The following is a 21,383-nucleotide window of genomic DNA, read 5'->3' as shown; positions in this document are numbered from 1 at the left end:
AGGCAAACACAATCATCACGAACGAACACTACTGCATAGCCAAACACAATCATCATGAACAAACACAATCATCTCGAACAAACACAATCATCATGACCAAACACAATCAGCATGGCCAAACACAATCATCATGAACAAACACAATCATCATCGCCAAACACAAGCATCACGACCAAATACTGCATAGCCAAACACAATCATCATAAACAAACACAATCATCATCGCCAAACACAATCATCATGACCAAATGCTGCATAGCCAAACACAATCATCACAACCAAATACTGCATAGCCAAACACAATCATCACGAACAAACACTACTGCATAGGCAAACACAATCATCACGAATGAACACTACTGAATAGCCAAACACAACCATCATGAACAAACACAATCATCTCGAACAAACACAATCATCATGACCAAACACAATCAGCATGGCCAAACACAATCATCATGAACAAACACAATCATCATGGCCAAACACAAGCATCACAACCAAATACTGCATAGCCAAACACAATCATCATGGCCAAACACAATCATCATGAACAAATACTGCATAGCCAAACACAATCATCACAACCAAATACTGCATAGCCAAACACAATCATCACGAACAAACACTACTGCATAGGCAAACACAATCATCACGAACAAACACCACTGCATAGCCACACACAATCATCATGACCAAACACTACTGCATAGCCAAACACAATCATCACGAACAAACACTACAGCATAGCCAAAAAGAATCATCACAAACGAACACTACTGCATAGCCAAACACAATCATCACGAACAAACACAATCATCATGACCAAACACAATCATCATGGCCAAACATAATCATCATGAACAAACACAATCATCGCCAAGCACAATCATCATGACCAAATACTGCGTAGCCAAACACAATCATCATGACCAAATACTGCATACTGAATACTGAACTGAATACTGCATACTGAATACTGAAACACAATCATCATGGCCAAACTCAATCATCATGAACAAACACAATCATCATGGCCAAACACAATCATCATGACCAACCATGGCTGCATGACAGAATACCACTCAATATGAAAAATACCTCACACAATGCTTGCCTGTTCAAGGCAGGGGGCCAGCTTTTGCCCACTAGTGATACCTATATTTTCACTCAACGAGCCAATGTTTGATAGAAAATGAAAACTATTCTGCTCATATAATGATGTTCAATACGTGATACATATTTTGTATTCTTTTTTCAGATTTTTGTCAAGATTTTTTCCCCTAGTACACAGACAAAAATCAGTAATATTTTTATTTCCCAAACAATACTTTATGCGCGCTTGTTTGGCAACTGCTCAAGCCTTTTTCATTGGTTCATCCACCAAGGCACGTAATTTACCCGGCGTTTTCTTCATGTACATGTGACTAGGCATGTGACCAAGGACAAAAATGACCAGGAGCAGGGTGCGAAACTACTGCCCTGTGTGGCGGAGGTTTTCCTCATTGGTTTCTATCGGCGTTGTTCTCTCTCTAAGGTGCAAGGCCAGCCATTTTGATAAAATTGCTTTAGAATCATGTGAAGTTGTTTGTGTGGTTGTTGAAACATGAGAGCTGCTGCATTTCTGCAGAGGACAGTAGAAGGAAGGAGTTAAACAGATAAACCTGCCAGACTAGATTTCCTGGTACTCCAGCAGGAATAAGCATTGCAGAACAAGGCGTCGACAAGCTTTTATTCCCGAAGTCTCTTTCACTTCTGGTTGACCTTTAATAGGTTTAATCAATATAAAGCAGCCTACATTTGTCCATTCTCCTCTATGGCAGTGCCAGTCTGTAAGTATTTTCATGCAGAAAGCGTTTGGCTCCGGCTGTATTCACTGTGCTCAGGTTAGTCTCTGAGATTGTTCTTTCCGAACAGGGCGTGCTCAGTAGAGCGGGCGTGAGACGGGGGAGGGCTGAGGGTGTAGGGTTACGAGCTGCTGTGGCAGGGAGGGTTTGGCAGACCCAAGGCTGGGGCAGGATGAAGCCTGTCAAATCTCTGCATTCCAGTGCATCGTTGGAGAGGCTGCTCTCTTGCTATCCTGCCAAATGTGCTGTGAGTGGGGGAGAGGGCAGGCAACTCTGTACCTACAGTAGCATGGTTGTTTTTGAAGCTTTTGGGCAGTGTAATATTGAGCTACCTATAGCTGAGGTTATAGAGGACAGGCTAACGCATGCCCAATCTTGTTCGTGTCAGAAGAAGTGGTGAATTAAATATGTTATTTCTGTTTTTATCCAAAACGGTTGTATTTAACTGAATTACCAGCTTTATAATGATGGTTCAATTAAAGTGCAAGGTGAGAAGCTCAGTGCCTAAAAACCATGTGATGGAAAATTTTCCTTTTCATCCTTTTGGGTCAATCTTACATTCCATGTATTGAATATGTCATGGATTTACTGCATTTAGGTCAACTTTGAATTGCCTGTATTGAAAAGGAAGAGCTCATTAACAGTCAGAGCTGTTATTTAATAGTTGAGAAGAATATAATATTCACATGCAGAAATGTTTGTTCTATGCAGTGCTGGATTCTGTGAAATCTGTAGGCAAATGATGAGTCTAGTAGATTTTCTTACATTACATTACATTAATGTCATTTGGCAGACGCTCTTATCCAGAGCGACATACAGTAGATTAGACTAAGCAGGAGACAATCCTCCCCTGGAGCAATGTAGGGTTAAGGGCCTTGCTCAAGGGCCCAACAGCTGTGCAGATTCTATTGTAGCTACACCGGGATTCAAACCACTGACCTTGCATGTCCCAGTCATATACCTTAACCACTACGCTACAGGCCACCCTGTTCTTGTGTTCTAGATGGGTTGCATGGCTTGCACTCGTGATTTATTTGCACAGAGCTGTGATGCAGTGAAGCAAGTGATGTGATGGCTGATTTGGGGCTCTCCCGCTCCCCCAGGCAAAGGAACGCTACGAGAGAGCCCTGGAGGAGCTGAACCGCTGTAACCCGCGTTATATGGAGGACATGGAGCAGGTGTTTGAGATGACTCAAGACGCCGAGAAGAAGCGACTGTGCTTCTTTAAGGAGGTACATTCACGACAAAGTACATAGAAAGCAACTTAGCTGGTTCCTCATTTGAAAAGTAAAAGTTGCAAGAAAAGTCACCTGATACACCTAATCTGTTCATATTTAGCAAAAGGAAGCTAAGGTGGCTTTGATTTATGTTTGTAAATTCATAAAAGGGATGAAGAAACTACACTGAGTTTTTGCCAGGTTATTATAATGTTAGGATATCTGCAGAACAAGAGGCCAAAGGTAGAAATAAGGTTAATTCTGAACCTTGTGGTGTTGAAATCCAGGCTTGACACTGTGCTGGATACTCTCTAGTCTGTAGGTAAATGAAGAACCTAGACAGGCTCAATGGCATGTTCTCATTCTTATGTACTCATGAAGCCTATTCTACTTCTAGGTCTTGCTGGACATCCACAAACAAATGGATCTCTCCAGCAATGATAGGTACCCCCCCCCCCCCCACACACACACACACCCTGCAAACATTGCTCTTAATTTCCATTCCACCCCTAGCCAAATACTTAGGTCCTGAGACTCCACACCCTGGGGGAAAACAGTGTGCTAGCATGTTAAAGGGCTATAGCAGGATATAAGCACATCAAGATTTAGGCACAGTTCCATGTGCCTGTGTGTTGAAGGTCTAGATAAAGATTTCACACACTTTCACATACTGATGGTGGATCCTCAACCACATTTTCGGAGCGCTGAAACAGAAGGTCTTGGGGACCCCTGCATTAGGCTTGTGGGAAACAGAATACCCGGGGGACTGGAGTGCAGTGAACACGGCCAGTTTGACGGTGATTGATAACCAAGAGCTCCACCGTCCTCCAGGGTCATCTCCCTGTTCCGTGACCTGGGCCAGACCATCACGACTGCCAGTGCTGCTGAGGACCTGAGGTGGTGGCGAAACCGGCACGGGCCAGGCATGCATATGAACTGGCCACAGTTTGAGGTAATACCAAAATGTGAAAACCTATTGAAAAACACAATAGGTATATTAATGTTAATGTGATTGAAAAAAAAGTTAAATCTTCTTTCACTAGCATCTAATAGACATCATTGGTCATGACATGGGGAATTATATTTGTAAAAAAACAAAAACTTTCCGAATTTTGGCCGCATTAAGAGCCACATGTATCCAGTTGAACTGCATATAGAAAACTATAAATAAAGAAAGTATAACAATTCTGTATTAAATTGTATTTATGTTTGTATGTGTGTGTGTATGTGTGTGCGCATGCATGTGTGTCTGCGTGTACGCATGTGTGCGTGTGTATATGTGTGTACTAGGAGTGGTCAGCTGATGACATGCGCACTATCTGCCCGAGGGAAATGGACAGTCACATTGAGGATGTCTGTTTCCCACAAGAAGATGAAACACCCCTGGGATCTCCCAGGTAACAGTGCCTTAACAGATACCAGACCATGGGGCCCATCCGCACACTGGAGCAGAGCCTTAACAGATACCAGACCATGGGGCCCATCCACACATTGGAACAGAGCCTTAACAGATACCAGACCATGGGGCCCATCTACACACTGGAACAGAGCCTTAACAGATACCAGACCATGGGGCCCATCCACACATTGGAACAGAGCCTTAACAGATACCAGACCATGGGGTCCATCCACACACTGGAGCAGAGCCTTAACAGATACCAGACCATGGGGCCCATCCACACACTGGAGCAGAGCCTTAACAGATACCAGACCATGGGGCCCATCCACACACTGGAACAGAGCCGTAACAGATACCAGACCATGGGGCCCATCCACACACTGGAACAGAGCCGTAACAGATACCAGACCATGGGGCCCATCCACACACTGGAACAGAGCCTTAACAGATACCAGACAATGGGGCCCATCCACACACTGAGACAGAGCCTTAGCAGATACCAGACCATGGGGCCCATCCATGCACTAAGACAGTGCCTTAACTCATGCAATTTCATTACATCACATTACATTAATGGTATTTGGCAGACGCTCTTATCTAGAGCGATGTACAACAAAGCGCAAAGTGCATACCCATAATCCAGTTTCATTTGTGCAATCTTTAAAATGCCTATGTGTTAATAAAAAGGAAATCAATTGGTCTGTTTGACTTGTTTTCATAACACAATAGTGATGGACTATTCTTCTTTCTGTCATCCTCTCTCTTAGAAGTGGAAAAGACTACGCATCTGAGTGGTCAGATGAGAGCAGCAGAAAGTATATTGCAGCAAATGGGGTTGAAGAGGAGGAAAAGATAGTTGGAGTGGGTGTAAAAGCGCTGTATGATTACGAGGGAGAAGAGGAAGATGAACTCAGCTTTAAAGCAGGTATGTACCTTATCTAGCACACATTAATGCTGAAATAATTATCTGTATGTTATGTACCCATCGTTACGCATATTAATGCTGAACTAATGATCTGTATGTTATGTACCCATCGTTATGCATATTAATGCTGAACTAATGATCTGCATGGTATGTACCCATCGTTATGCATATTAATGCTGACACACTGATCTGCATGGTATGTGGGTGCAGGTTTTTGTTTTAACCCAGCAGTAACACACCTGATTATGCTAATGAACTAATCATGGTCTTTAATCAAGACCTTGATGAGTAGAATCAGCTGTCTTAGTCCTGTGCTAAAACAACAACCTGCACACACACCGACCCTTTCTGGATAAGATTGGACACCCCTGCTTGAGAGTGATGGATGCAGACAGGCATCAGTAAAAAAAAAATGATCAAGCAAATACCCGTACAGTTTTTATATTAGAGGACAAATTCGGTATTGATCTTGCTATCATGGCAGCGTTATTTATCTTACAATTGATTTATTGGATAAAGAATAAAAACATGTATTTGTGACGCCAAGGGGAAGTGTTGAGTGGGATTTAGTAAGCAGGCACAGGACAGCGTGTCAAGGGCAGTGTCTTCATCTTTTCGGCCTTTTTTCAGCAAGTGGGAATTTTACTCCTCTGTCCCAGAGCTTGCAGATTATCAGAGTAGTGCCTTGTTCGCATGCCAATAATCTTTAATCAGCTAGTTTGGAATTAAAGTGCTCCTCAAGTCCTGGAATCCAGCGCCAATGTCTAGTTTCACTGTGAAATGGTTGGCATTTATCTAGCGCCTTTATCCAAAGCGCTGTACAATTGATGCTTCTCATTCACCCATTCATACACACACTCACACACCAACGGCGATTGGCTGCCATGCAAGGCACCAACCAGCTCGTCAGGAGCATTTGGGGGTTAGCTGTCTTGCTCAGGGACACTTTGACACACCCAGGGATGAAACCGGCAACCCTCTGACTGCCAGATGTCGCCCCATTGAGCCTGAGCCTTGCTCTATTGCGCTACTAAGAAGTGCTCTGTAGCCCAACTTTCTGTTAGGACCATGCTTGAAAATCTTTTTAACTATTCCCACAAATATGTCTGCTTGAGGAGAATTGCTAGCTCAGTTGTAAAGATTAGATGTTTAACAGTAGCCCATTTGCAGGGATCATGAGACGGGTGCGTGGGGGTTGGACCCAAAATGCACGACTCAGAAACAATAGTAAGATAAAGTCCCGTTAGGGCTTTATTCGGGACGAGTCCCAGGAGCGTAGTCAATACAAACAAAGTCCATACACGAAGATCCAGCCAAACAAATACAAAACGAACAAAAAGCACGGTGCCGAGGGAAGAGGCAATCTCGTAGTCGGTAGGCGTGCAGGGAGGTCCGGTAGCAGGAGAGCAGTCAGCGGGGCAGATGAACAGGCGGACGGCAGGCAGAGGCGTAGTCGTGGGCGAAGCGGGAGTCGAAACCATGAAACAATCAGCGGGGCAAAAGTACATAAACGGTAGGCGGGGACGTAGTCGAAAAACAAAACGAAGGTCACAAAACAGAAATCAATGGTCGATGGTCAGTAACAGGCGTGGATCGTAACGTGTAATCAAGACAGTAAGTAATGCTCAAGAGTTGCGTGAAAAGACAGAGGCAGACAATTTCGCAGTGAACAGTTGCGCGACTGGGCTATAAATGCAGGTGTAGACAGGTGTAGACAATTAGTAAGAGCGTAGCAAGGAAATGGAAAACAGGTGCGATGGATGACAAGTTTAACAAGGAGATTAGTAATCGTTAGTAATAAACCTATCCTGCCCTAGCATTAGTAAATTAGTAAATGACATGCACGAGAAACGTAAGGTAACATGAACACATGATTAGTCTTGTTAGTTTCTACCCAATCCTGATCTAGCGTTAGTAGTTTTAGTAAATAGACAAATAGAACATAAGGGGAGTGAAGGACAGAACGAGAGAGAGAGAGAGAGAGAAGGCGGAACGCAAGGTTTGCGGAAAAACATGTAAAAGTGTATGCATAACAACGACCAGTTAACTAAACAATAAACATGCATCGAAACATAACACAACGCGAAACTAAGACGATAATCACTCAACATAACCAGGTAATAAAATCGTACGATAACATAACTAAACATGACAAGAAAATAAATCGTAACGAAACATAACTAAACAACATGACGAACCTAGACAACATAATACATGATAAAACACTACGTGACTAAGACAACATGAATAAACATAAATCAACATAAAACATGGTGAGACAGACCTGAAACGTGACAGATCAGTGAGTGATCCCCCTGCCTCTTCATCCTCCCTACAGGTGCCCTGCTGACAAAGCTTGGGGAGGAGGACGACCAGGGCTGGTGTAAGGGACAGTTGGATGACGGGCAGATCGGACTGTACCCTGCCAATTACGTTGAGGTCATCGGATCCTGATGGCCCGCCTCCTGAACATGTTCGGCCAATAACATTGGAGAGTGGCTCATTAATGTGCCATTCTCATTCTCTAGTGCTGCCGTTTCCCCTGAGGGGGCAGATGAACCATGATGCGAACAGATGAGCAGGGGACAATTGGAATCTTAGCCCAGGTATAATCCTGAATCATTCCCACATTTCCACCTGGGATGGGCTGGTGTGTCTGTAGGATTTTGCCACCAGTTCTTATGCCATGACCGATTCACACGCAAATTAGACCACAGTAAAATGCTACAACGGACAAGAACATTTATCAGGTGCTATTTATATCCGCGAATCTGGCTAAATATGACAGTTCATGTAAATGATTGGGCTAATTAAATAATTAAGAACAGAAGTTGAATCCTGAAGGGCCTGACATCATGGTGGCCACAACAGCACAGATCAACTAACTGACAGAGGTGAGATGCAGCATGAATACGCCAGACCTCTACAGATCACGCCATGTCTCTTTGCTCTCCCTTGAGGCTTGTACTTATTAACATTAACAATGCACTTATTAACATTGAAAGTAACTATTTAAAAATCAGCCTGATAAAAAGCAGAACTGATTTTCTTAATATCCTGTGTATACGTTACCTGTCCATGCACACACAATCCCTCCAATGACAACAAGGATATGCAAGCTTTTTCTGAAATGGGCGGTATAAACAGAAATGTTCTCTTGCTTTGCTCTTTATTTATAAAGATAACATAGGGCAGTCATCTCTTAATTTATGTTCAAAAATTTTTTTTAAACATTCTTTTAAATGGATACATACAAATTGGGTAAAATAGTTTGATAAGAGATTTGAGCAAAGGTGCCTTTTCCGGTGGAGTATTAGTTTGAACTGCGGACAGTCAATCAGAGAACATTGAAATCCTTTAATTTTTTTTTATTTATGCTTCTGTTCAAATAGCTTGTCAAAAGTTTGTGGTTGTATGCATGCATCTGTACTTATCTGTGTGTGTACAGTACTGTGCAAAAAGTCTTAAGCACCCTAGATGTGTATTTTACTAGTTATGGATGTGATGCTTTAACTTGTGGAAGAACCTATGCACTTGTAAATCGTTTTGGATTAGAAGCATTTGCCAAATGACTAAAATGTAAAATGTTAAAATAAATTTGGTCTTAGATATTGAAACAATATATATTTTTTTTTTAATTCATTTTCTGCATTAGTGTGTTAATAGAAAAGAGCAAATGTAAGATTTCCAAAAAATCCAATTTTCAGATTTAGAACTTGATTTAGGCCGTCCGGGATTACCTGGAGGGCTGAAGCATGTGAGTCTGCAGAAGAGCTGTGGCAGGTTTAAAACAAACTACCACCTGATTTTCTTATAAAACTGCGGGACAGTGCACGTAAGGGAATTTATTCAGTTTTATAATAGGTGGTCACAAAAAATATTGATTTGATTTTGTTTTTAACTGTTCACTGCTCTTTACTGTGATTTAAAAATAAAAAACAGCTGATTTCATTCTTTTTGTAAGCATCTTTGCTTTACATATTTTTTTCTTGTGCCTAAGACTTTTGCACAGTACTCTATGTGTGTATGTGCACATTTGTGTGTGTGCTTGTTTGGCTGGAGGGGTGTCATCCAGACCCCATCCAGTCCCTATATATATAAAACTTAATCTGCATATTTCATTTTGTGGTGGACAATGGGGGGTATGATACCCATGTAAAGGGGATTCTGCCATTTTTCTAAAGTCATTAATAAAAGGTTCAGTTTCCTGTGTTCGAGGTGTTTTTGCAGCCTGTTTGGGTTAGATCCTGCAGCGAATGTGATTCTCCAATCCAGGTCAGCTCATTGCAGTTCCCCAACTAGTTTTTCCAGTGATTTGTTGAAACTTGACATTGACCAGACTAACTCCAGTGTAGCTAGTAGGCTGTCCTTGCTTTCTTTCGACTTTCTGAACTGACCAAGACCAGTTTCTCCCTGCTGCACAGACCACTCCTTTGGTGCAAACAAGCTTACTGGCTAACATGAATTGTGATATATGTTCATTGTTAATTTAGCGGCCTAATTCAAGCCTGCACGCGTTATTTGGGGCATTTCTGTGGATATGTAATATAGTTTTGTGAAATTCAAGGTGGAATTTTTCTATTTGATTTTCATCCCAGTTTTTGTTTCTGGTGTGTCTTAGGGGGCCCCATGTTTCACTCCCATAAATTGTACAGTGCTTTTAATAAAGGCGCGATATAAATGCCAACCATTTATCATTTACCATTTTACTAAAATGAACATATATAGAATAGTTCTGGGCGGCACGGATGGTACAGTGGGTAGCAGTGAGGTCCTGGATTTGAATCCTGGTTGGCCTGGGCCTCTGTGTGCATGGGTTTCCTCACACAGTCCAAACACATGCAGGTTAGGTGATTGGAGAGTCTAAATTGCCCATGGGTGTGAGTGTATGAGATGCCCTGCGATGGACTGGCGACCTGTCTGGGGTGTATTCCTGCCTTTTGCCAAATGTATGCTGGGATAGGCTCCACCCCCCTGCGACCCTGTTCAGGATAACCAGATTAAGATAATGGCTGGATAATAAAGTCTAGGGTGCCTAAGACTTCTGCACAGTACTGTATAACTCTGTTTTTTTCCAGATTTACTGTCAGTGTTCTGTGGGTGACAGTAAAAATTGAATTTCTTTATCATGAAGTGTGAGTCCAGGAGCTGCAGACTGTTCCAACTGTAAAGCCAATTAATTTATGTAAATGTTGAAGAGTGTTGGACTCAGACTGCAGCCCTGTCTCACTCCACGCCCCTGAGTAAGGAATTCAGTTATTTTATTTCCAATTCTACTACTGCATGTATTCTCTCAGTACAGCGGTTTTATGATCTCAAAGACTTGCAAAAACATGCTAATTGTTATCCTTTGTTAGGTGAACATGCTTTTTTATGGAAAATATTCTCTCTCAATTCAATTCAATTTAAAAATTCAATTCAAAAGTTATTTATTGGTATGACAAAATGTGCATTTGTATTGCCAAAGCATGGAAAGTAACATGTGAAACAATGAACAACAAAGAATAATAACAGGGTAATAATAACAGATTATAGATTCAATAAGAATGCTTGTGAACAAAGGTCACTAAGATACTTCTAGGTGGCCACTCAGCCGCTGAATGAAGTCACGTTACTTAAAAACTGATTGAACCAGAGATAACCCAGATCCTACAGACTGTTTACAAGGTGGCCTCTGGTGCTTGGCACATTCAATGACAGCTGACACAGAGATGCCCAACATCAGTTTCAAAGTGTCAGAAACATGGTGGAAAAAACTAAAAGCAAAACCGGAACTTCTGATTGTATTGCTCATGTGCCTCACTTATGTTGTAGGCAGCTAATGTTAGCTAATAAACACCAGACGCTCATCAGCGGACGTATAGAGAAACACTTGGATGATAACTTTACAAACACTAAATGATGAAACGTTAAATCTGACCTTGCCTGCCTAGCTAGCTAACTAGTTTTTGTGGTAATGTTACAGTAACATGGTTTCCGATCACGCTAACTAGCTAGTTTGCATTCGTTATTCATAATGTTAATGATGAATAACTCAGTGAGCAATTTATTAAGTATTTATTAGACTTTTTTAGCCTGTTCTACTGCTGTAGCCTATCCACTTAGAGTTATGATGCATTGTGTGTTCAGAGATGCTCTTTTGCATACCACTGATGTAATTTGTGGTTATTTGCATTACTGTCACGTTCCTGTCAGCTTTGACCAATCTGGCCTCTCATTAACAAGGCATTTCTGTCTGCAGAACTCCTGCTCACTGTATGCATTGCACTGCTGCCACACAAGTGGCTGATTAGATAATCGCATGAATAAGTAGATGTTATAAAGTAAAAATGTTCCTAATAAAGCGCTTGGTGAGTGTATACAGATAAGCACATATACATAAACATATATAAATACTCTCTCTCTCCCCCCCTTTTACAGAACATGTCACTTTTGTCATTAACTGCCTTTTATTTATTGATGTTCGTCCCTCATGAGCCAAACATTTTCCACACACTATTTACAAAACAAAATACAAAAAAGGCCTAATTTAGTGTGAACAAAGTACAGCCTTTTTCAGATATATACAGTGGGAGCAATAATTATTTGATCCCTTGCTGATTTTGCAGTGTTTGCCCACTTACAAAGAATGGAACTGTGTAGAATTTTAACATTTTACATTTTAACATTGAGAGGCAGAATATCACAAAATAATCCACAAAACAACATCATATACATTTTTATAAATTTAATATCATATTTCCACATGAAATTTCCACCAGGTTTGCACAGATCTTGGGAGGGATTTTGCTCCACTTTTTTTGCTTTTCAGTGCTCTCACTGAGGGAAGGAGGCTGTCGCCCAAAATGTCCTGGTACATGGCCCCATTCATCCTCCCCTCGATACAGTGAAGTCGTCCTGTCCCCTTAGCTGAGAAACACCCCCAAAGCATAAGGTTTCCACCTCCATGCTTCACAGTGGGGATGGTGTTCTTGGGGTTGTACTCAGCATTTCTCTTCCTCCAAACACGGCAAATCGAGTTAATGCCAAATAGCTCTATTTTGGTCTCATCTGACCACATCACCTTGTCCCAAGCCTCCTCTGGATCATCCAGGTATTCTTTGGCAAACTTGAGACAGGCCTGTACACGTGCCTTCTTCAGCAGAGGAACCTTGCGCGTGCAGCAGGATTTTAATCCTTCACGGTGTAGTGTGTTACTGATGGTTCTCTTTGTGACTGTGGTCCCAATTGCCTTCAGGTCATTAAAAAACTCCTCCTGTGTAGTACTGGGCTGATCCCTGACCTTTCTCATGATCATTGATATCCCACGAGGGAGATCTTGCGTGGAGCCCCAGACCAAGGGAGATTGGCGGAGACATTGTGTTTCTTCCATTTTCTAATAATTGCTCCAACAGTTGTTAACTTCTCACCAAGCTGCTTGCTTATTTTCTTGTAGCCCATCCCAGCCTTGTGCAGGTCTATTTTGTCCCTGGTGTCCTTAGACAGCTCCTTTGTCTTGCCCATGGTGGAAACGTTGGAATCTGATTGATTGTGTGGACAGGTGTCTTTTATACAGCTACATAACGATGTAACAAGTTGACACAGGTGTTTTGGGTAATGAGTTGAGATTAGGAGTGCTTCTTAATGGAAAACTAACTGGTCTGTGGGAGCCAGAATTATTGCTGATTGGTAGGGGATCAAATACTTATTTCATGCAAAAATACGATAATAAATTTATAAAATTTATATGATGTTGTTATTATGAATATTTTGTGATATTCTGTCTCTCAATGTTAAAATGTACCTATGATTAAAATTCTACACAGTTTCATTCTTTGTAAGTGGGCAAACCTACAAAATCAGCAAGGGATCAAATAATTATTGCTCCCACTGTATATATAGACTCCACTCCACTAAACCTCCCAGTAACAGCATCCAGACCCACCGTCTCCATCTCTCTGGACCTCTCTGTTCCCCTCAGACAGACAGAGGCGTTGATCCACTCTGTTGGGGTCCAGTGTGAGCTGACAGGCATCTGATGGAGGAGAAGAGAGGAGAGCTCCACTCACCTCACATATTTTATATATCATACGTATTTTATATCTCTCATATTCTATGTATTGAAATCTCATATTTTCTTTATTGATTTTCCTCGTCTTTACAGTGCATCCAGAAAGTATTCACAGCGCTTCACTTTTCCCACATTTTGTTATGTTACAGCCTTATTCCAAAATGGAATTAATTCATTTTTTTCCTCTAAATTCTACACACAACACCCCATAATGACAACATGAAAGAAGTTTTTTTGAAATTTTTGCAAATTTATTAAAAATAAAAAACTAAGAAATTACATGTACGTTAAGTCGGATTCAAGTCTGGGCTCTGGCTGGGCCATTCAAGGACATTCACAGAGTTGTCCTGAAGCCACTCCTTTGATATCTTGGCTGTGTGCTTAAGGTCGTTGTCCTGCTGAAAGATGAACCGTCACCCCAGTCTGAGGTCAAGAGCGCTCTGGAGCAGGTTTTCATCCAGGATGTCTCTGTACATTGCTGCATTCATCTTTCCCTCAATCCTGACTAGTCTCCCAGTTCCTGCCGCTGAAAAACATCCCCAAAGCATGATGCTGCCACCACCATGCTTCACTGTAGGGATGGTATTGGCCGGGTGATGAGCGGTGCCTGGTTTCCTCCAAACATGACTCCTGGCATTCACACCAAAGAGTTCAATCTTTGTCTCATCAGACCAGAGAATTTTGTTTCTCATGGTCTGAGAGTCCTTCAGGTGCCTTTTGGCAAACTCCAGGCGGGCTGCCATGTGCCTTTTACTAAGGAGTGGCTTCCGTCTGGCCACTCTACCATACAGGCCTGATTGGTGGATTGCTGCAGAGATGGTTGTCCTTCTGGAAGGTTCTCCTCTCTCCACAGAGGAACACTGGAGCTCTGACAGAGTGCCCATCGGGTTCTTTGTCACCTCCCTGACTAAGGCCCTTCTCCCAGTTTAGACGGGCGGCCAGCTCTAGGAAGAGTCCTGGTGGTTCCGATCTTCTTCCATTTACGGATGATGGAGGCTACTGTGCTCATTGGGACCTTCAAAGCAGCAGAAATCTTTCTGTACCCTTCCCCAGATCTGTGCCTCGAGACAATCCTTTCTCAGAGGTCTACAGACTTCCTTTGACTTCATGCTTGGTTTGTGCTCCGACATGCACTGTCAACTGTGGGACCTTATATAGACAGGTGTGTGCCTTTCCAAATCATGTCCAATCAACTGAATCTACCACAGGTGGACAATTAAGCTGTAGGAACATCTCAAGGTTGATCAGTGGAAACAGGATGCACCTGAGCTCAATTTTGAGCTTCATGGCAAAGGCTGTGAATACTTGTACATGTGATTTCTTAGTTTTTTATTTTTAATAAATTTGCAAAAATCTCAAAAAAACTTCTTTCATGTTGTCATTATGGGGTGTTGTGTGGAGAATTTTGAGGACAAAAATGAATTTATTCCATTTTGGAATAAGGCTGTAACATAACAAAATGTGGGAAAAGTGAAGCGCTGTGAATACTTTCCGGATGCACTGTACTTCCCCCCTTTATCAAGTCATACCTACCCCCGATCCAAAAAAGACATTTCTAAATTATGTTCCAGAGGGGAATTACAGGTGAAGGTCATGTACACAGTGTAATTTTACTGTACCACCTATAATCACCCACACACAGAAAGACCCATCAGAATCAAATGTACACAAAATAATGTCATCTATTTGATCAAAAACACGAGCACAGCAAAGCAAAGCACTAGTGACTTAGACAGAAAAACATACGGAAAACACTTATCATGACAAGCACATAACATACGAACATGTGATGAGCACAATGCAGTAGCTCTGCATTTTAACCAACTGCAACAGAACATTTCCACCTTAAGATACACAGGCATAGAACAAGTAAAATTTCCAAATCGGGGGGGAAACATAGACAATTTACTTCTAAGCAGGGAAAGTTACCATACACACCTTGCGGACATTACACCCTAAGGAAAATGAATCAAGAAAATGAATTTAGACATTGCTTTGCACCCTGGTCGATGTGCATATCTCTATATCATATTACTGAGGGGGGTGTTTAGCCAGTTCTGACAGAATCTGACCACAACAAGTGTTCAGAATGAACAACAGTGGGGTGCTGGTTTTGCCTCGGGGTCAGAAGCCCTCTTGCCCTATAGAAGAAGCTGTGTGGTGAAAGGCAGACTATGCAGGATTTCTCACTCCTGTGTTTACATACATAATACGTCTACACCCCATTCTCAACTCTGCCTCTTCGTTGCAGATGACCGAATGACATCTGCTTTAGTAGTCTCTTTCCACAAAGGCCATGTAGCTTGCTATTTACTTGTTTGTATTTAGTTAGCTAACTAGTTAGCAGCTAGTGGTTACGCTAGCCACTGCTGCTAACATCAGTGAATTAGTCTACTCTCGCCTTCCTGCACAATTCTGTAACACAAGCACACACACTCAAAAATGCATCAATTAATTTTTAATTAATTTCCTTCTGAAATCTTTTGGATTTCAGCATGAGCTCCCTGCCCAGGAGAGGAAATGCACTGGTGGATCTCCCAAAAATATGAGCAGTAACGTCAGTACTGTGCAGTAGGACCCAGCTATCATGGGCAGCCAGCTGACATACAAAACTGAATTTAGTTAGCTTATAACATGGCAGCTAATTAGTGTTACTCAATCCTGGCCAGCCACTTGCTTAATGGTTAGCCACAAAGGCACTTGTAAATCGCTTTGGATTAAAAGTGTCAGCCAAATGACTAAAATGTAAATGTAAATGTAAGGCTAATCTCGCGCAAACCCAGCTCACCACTATAGTAGCCTATCGTCCTCTCTTCCCCCCCCCCCTCCTTCTATTGGATCATTTGCGTGTATTTGTTGAGTGTATTGCTTTTCAGTTTTTAGAGTTTTTAGTATAGCAAACACAACTGAACAAGCAAGGTACGGGGCAGAAGTAAACAGAGGTTGGTTTTATTATATTTTCAAGGTGAAGATCCTTTAACACTTACAGCTCACATTTCGCCCCCACATTCAGCGGTAAGTGCTAGGCTAGGCCCGCCCCTGTAAAGCAACCTAGTGTTATGGACAGCGATTGGTTGTAACAGGAGCCGTTAAAAACACAGTTTCCCACACACAGTGAGAATGAAAACCATGCCCGTGCCCATCCTGAGGGTGATGACTCAGAGGTGAGACGGGACAAGGCCACGGGGAGAGAACAGAGGCAGACAACGGGGGAACCTTTGAGCTGAAGCTGCTTTAAAGGGCCAGTGATGTGCTGCTACCTGGCCTCTCCCTCCCACTGCAAGATGATTAGTTGCACATGAAGAGAGCGCTTATAAATAAAGCAATTAAAGCACGGCAGCCTGCCTGGGAGGAACCGACAGACTGACCATTACCATGACTTTATTATTGTTTATTTTCTATTCTTTATTATTTTATTAATTGCTTTTAAAGCTACGCATGACCTTACTCCTTCATATATTTCTGGGCTGCATTTCCCAAAGCCTTCTTAACGCTACGTCGTTCGTAAGTTATACCTTAAGGTCTACCTTAGGTTGGTCTGGACCACTCTTAGCTATACCTTATCGATGTTGCCAGCTCACTCCACTAGTGGCCACCATTGTTACGACCGCAAGCCTCTGAAATCAGCCGTTGCTCTTAGTTACATCTCAAGCAATATGTACACTAATAATTCCACAGTTGTAGTTGGCTAATAATATTACTAAAATACGTTAATGGGACTGTTTTCATGCAAATAAATACATTGTACATTACGAAGGATGCATGTTGCACATGTAGCATAATTGCCTTTTAAATGATATTTATAAAGTTACGTTTTCTCACTCTCTCTGTGGGCTGGAGCGATGTTTAACCATAGTTATTTTGTTTATTTAGCTAATTAAATAACAGAAGTTGGCACAAAATCCTGGGCACTCCTGATTTATAACATGTTGTTTGGCAGATATTTACCGTATAATGACGTGGTATGATTACACAGCAATTCGTCTCGTTAATTTAGCTATTGTTGGTGATGAAATGTTCCTATTATCCTAGACTTCATTTAGATGCTATTGTGAAATATATCACGCTCGCTGCAGATGAGACCGGGCAAGGGGAGCTTGTTAACTGGCCAAACTATGCAACAATGGAGACACTTAGACCTGGTGTTTTGGTTACTAATGTCACTGTAACACATAGTTTGTTACTTCCGCTCATAGTTTGCAGGAGCGCTGACTGTCTCAGTCGGGCAGTCTCCACTTGCACTTGCAAATGCTTTTAGAATTCATTTCGACAGTCCCAAGAGCCATGGACAAACACTGACCATACTGTCATGAAAACCCAAAATGAGAGTTATTCTGAATAAGGTGTATATATCATAAAATTGTGTTCCATCAACCCGAATAATATTAGCATATGTCTTAATCGGACATATTTAGAAAAGGCTTTATTTGGAGTGTTCAATCAGAAAATACTGTTTAGATGACCTGTATCTTATTCAAAAAATTGTCTCATTCGGAATAATATCGGATTATGACGCGCATATAAACGTCGTCAAAGTTGCAATTAGTAGCTGGCGCTGCACCGCCATCTAGTGCTAGTCACATGAATACACACGATCACCTTCGGTCCCACAATAAAAGAAAACACAGGACTGGATTATATTGCATTCTACATGTATATGTTCATATAGTAGTACATAGCTGTTCTTCAATAATAAAGTGTGTTATCATGGAAACAATGCCAAATTAATAATTGGTTATTAAAAGAGGGCTCAATTGGTGGTGGTGGCCATACCATATTGACACATTTGCAATAAATTAAAAAACAAGGCTGTCAACAAGGCATTACAACCTGGGAAGCTGATGTTCATGAATCTAGTGGAGGTTGTTGAAAACTATTTTCCATATATTTCATGTATTTTCTGAATTTGTGCTTGGTATTACGGTGGTTTTTTCCGTCCCATAATTCCAAATACAGAAAAAAACTGAAATGATTGCATGATTAACTGGGAGGCTGAACTTCAAGAATGTGGCTTGTTCAAAGGCAGAGACCTTTCGTTAGGTAGGCTACATTTCAAACTCAAACGCGATTTTAAAGACGGGCCAACTTCTGTAAGCTGTGTAGCCTAACCGCTCAAGGACCTACAGACCGAACAGTATCGAACATACAGACATTGGTATAGCACGGAAATTAACCTTTGGCGTAACTTCACGAGTCTTACTTCTTGGTTTGATATTTTCAGGAAAACTGCAGTGACAGCACAGCCACATACGGTTGATAAGCACAATGTCTGTGGGAGGTAGTCGTGACGTAACATGGACGTAGTGTTTGCCCATTACTACGATTTAGCCGTGACGTCGCTTACAGCAAAATAAGATTAGCGTTAACATTATCAAAGAAAAAATCATAGGCTACCTTTGACACAGATTTGCGTCAGAATGATCAAACGTGCAACCTTTGACACAGATTTGCGTCAGAATGATCAAACGTGCAACCTTTGACACAGATTTGCGTCAGAATGATCAAACGTGCAACCTTTGTCACAGATTTGCGTGAGAATGATCAAACGTGCAATTTAAGATTGAGGGCCAAGCAATAAATGTTGCAAAGAAAAATAGTGTAATAGGCTATTTAATAAGCATATTCTTTAGATAGCAATACATATATGTTTATTCTCAACACATTTGCTCTTGGTTGAACTCAAAACCCTAACTCTTAAATTATGATTTGTGGATAGACTACATTTGTTTGTGCATGATGAAAATAAATAGTCAATTTTCAATTCAATATTTTCAATTTTGCACAAGCAGTATTTTTTTATCTGTATTTTGTTGAGATATCTGCAGTATCTGCAGTACTATCTTCTGTTAATTATATCATTATTTCAAGCATTATAATTACAGTACTTCCTTGAACAAACCTTGCTTTCAAATAACAAAATAATTAGTGATTACAGGGTGGCCTGTAGCGTAGTGGTTAAGGTAAACGACTGGGACATGCAAGGTCGGTGGTTCTAATCCCGGTGTAGCCACAATAAGATCCCCACAGCTGTTGGGCCCCTGAGCAAGGCCCTTAACCCTGCATTGCTACAGGGGAGATTGTCTACAGCTTAGTCTAATCAACTGTATGTTGCTCTGGATACGAGTGTCTGCTAAATGCAATTAATGTAATGCAGTGATGCTTGGAGAATAATTCTCTGTCTGTATTTATAGTCCTTAAATTTGTGCTTCAAAACATACTGTTGATGGGCTGACACCAAAACATTGTACAGCTGTACAATAATTCAAACTCATCTAATTGCCACAGCCTGTGAGGGGGAGGGGGTGGGAGACCAAGAGCGACCGGAACAGGATCACAGAGTTACCCACGATAAGTAGGATAACCACTGATATAATCTAGGAGCCCCTCACAAATGTGTGGGGCCACTACAGGACGGGAAAAACCAAAAACTGGAAAGAAACTCCCATGCGAAATGCCAACTGAAACAAAATTGGTCGAACCGGGTATCGGCAGACTAAACCCTGATTTCCCAAAGAAACCGGCGAGTTAGAAAGAAATAAGCGAAAAAGGGAACCAAACTCCCCGGCGTTTCACCAACAGAAAATCGACCTGAGAAATAACGTAGGTCAGAGAAAAACAAGATTCTCAGGGCTCTTCCGGAGATGTGGAAGAAACCCCAGAGGCGCTCCTCTTAGTTAAAGAGACCTTAATACAGCCCACCAATACATCCCAACCCCAACCCCAACCCCCGCGTTGTGTTATTTCTTTAATGAGTAGACTGGACAATGACGTACTGCATCACTATTTATTGTAGTGCCATCTGCATAGAGTGTACAAATCACAAATAGCTCAATGCAGGGCTCTTTCAGGCTACCTTGCATCACATGCATACCCGCCAATATATTATCGAAATAGATTATCGCATCTTATTGAATCGCAGCTGCGCTAGCTATGGCGACACGCACACACTTGGCTCGCCCAATTAGAATGATACATAGCGGTCCTAAAAACATATTTACAGGGTTTCTACAATTGCCACATTAAAAATAAATACATATACAATATTTATATATAAAAGTAAGAAAAACCAAATGCATACCTGCATAGTGTAGAAATCACAAATGCGTGGATTAGCTCAGAGCAGGGCTCTTTCAGGCTACCTGCCAACGTGACAAGCCACGGCAAATCATTCTCATGCTTAACACAAAAATACTAATAAAGCCAATTATTTTAACAATTGCTTTTCATAATGAGTCATACCACGAGATTTGTAAGTAAACTTTCCCCAGCCATGAGGACTTAGACCAAAATGATATTGGTTAGGTAGTAAGACACTTAGTTTGTGTAGCGTTAACTTAGATCCAAATGTATACCAGCATTGAAAACAACATACTCATGGCTTATCTGGCTCATATTAACGTTATTAGCTTTTATGGATAAGCTGTACGTGCAGCTCACCTTGCATTACATGCATACCTGCCAGAAAAGAATGAAAAATGGAGGTAATTTGCTTACCCCCCGAAGAGACATGCCCCTTCCCCAATGGCCTCCAATCATCAATGCTTCAGTACATTTAAACAAATGTCACCATAAAAGAACAGATCAAACCAGATTGGCGATCATAGAAACAGACCCAGAGAAAATAAATGATACCAGAAAAGCTATGCATAGAAACCTAGTGAAACATATATGACCATATTATTCCTTTGCTTGTCTGTGTCTGTTCACCACGTGGTGCTGAGGCCCTCCTCAGCCCAGTACTACACTATGCTACTACAGTGTGCTTTTATGTTGTGTGTTTGCAGGCCTGTGAATTTTGTTCAGACCCTTTTTGATGTGTTCCAGTCTCCTGAGATAGGGGGTGTTCCTAAAAATGAGTCTCTCAGGGGAGCCAGAGACCAAAGAGAGACCCCTCAACATGGACAGAAAGAGGTATAAAGGCAAAAATCTAATATTTAATGAAGTC

At 41.6% G+C, this 21,383-nt stretch overlaps 1 protein-coding gene across 2 annotated transcripts in view; it reads left to right on the top strand.

The window, feature by feature from the left end:
• The window catches only part of LOC133111504 (protein kinase C and casein kinase II substrate protein 3-like), a 14,619-nt gene extending 5,019 nt beyond the window's left edge, over window positions 1-9,600 (top strand). For both annotated transcript variants that reach the window (XM_061221917.1, XM_061221918.1), the window contains exons 6-11: window positions 2,951-3,079; window positions 3,462-3,508; window positions 3,896-4,016; window positions 4,355-4,461; window positions 5,231-5,388; window positions 7,727-9,600. In XM_061221917.1, the coding sequence (XP_061077901.1) occupies window positions 2,951-3,079; window positions 3,462-3,508; window positions 3,896-4,016; window positions 4,355-4,461; window positions 5,231-5,388; window positions 7,727-7,842 (678 nt within the window). In that variant the 3' untranslated portion in view covers window positions 7,843-9,600. The remainder of the gene's footprint in view (window positions 1-2,950; window positions 3,080-3,461; window positions 3,509-3,895; window positions 4,017-4,354; window positions 4,462-5,230; window positions 5,389-7,726) is intronic.
• Window positions 9,601-21,383: the final 11,783 nt, after the last annotated feature.

Source organism: Conger conger, chromosome 15, assembly GCF_963514075.1.
Source record: "Conger conger chromosome 15, fConCon1.1, whole genome shotgun sequence".
Lineage (NCBI taxonomy): Eukaryota > Metazoa > Chordata > Actinopteri > Anguilliformes > Congridae > Conger > Conger conger.
The sequence above is the reverse complement of the archived record's forward strand: the minus strand, read 5'-3'. Positions and strand labels throughout refer to the sequence as shown.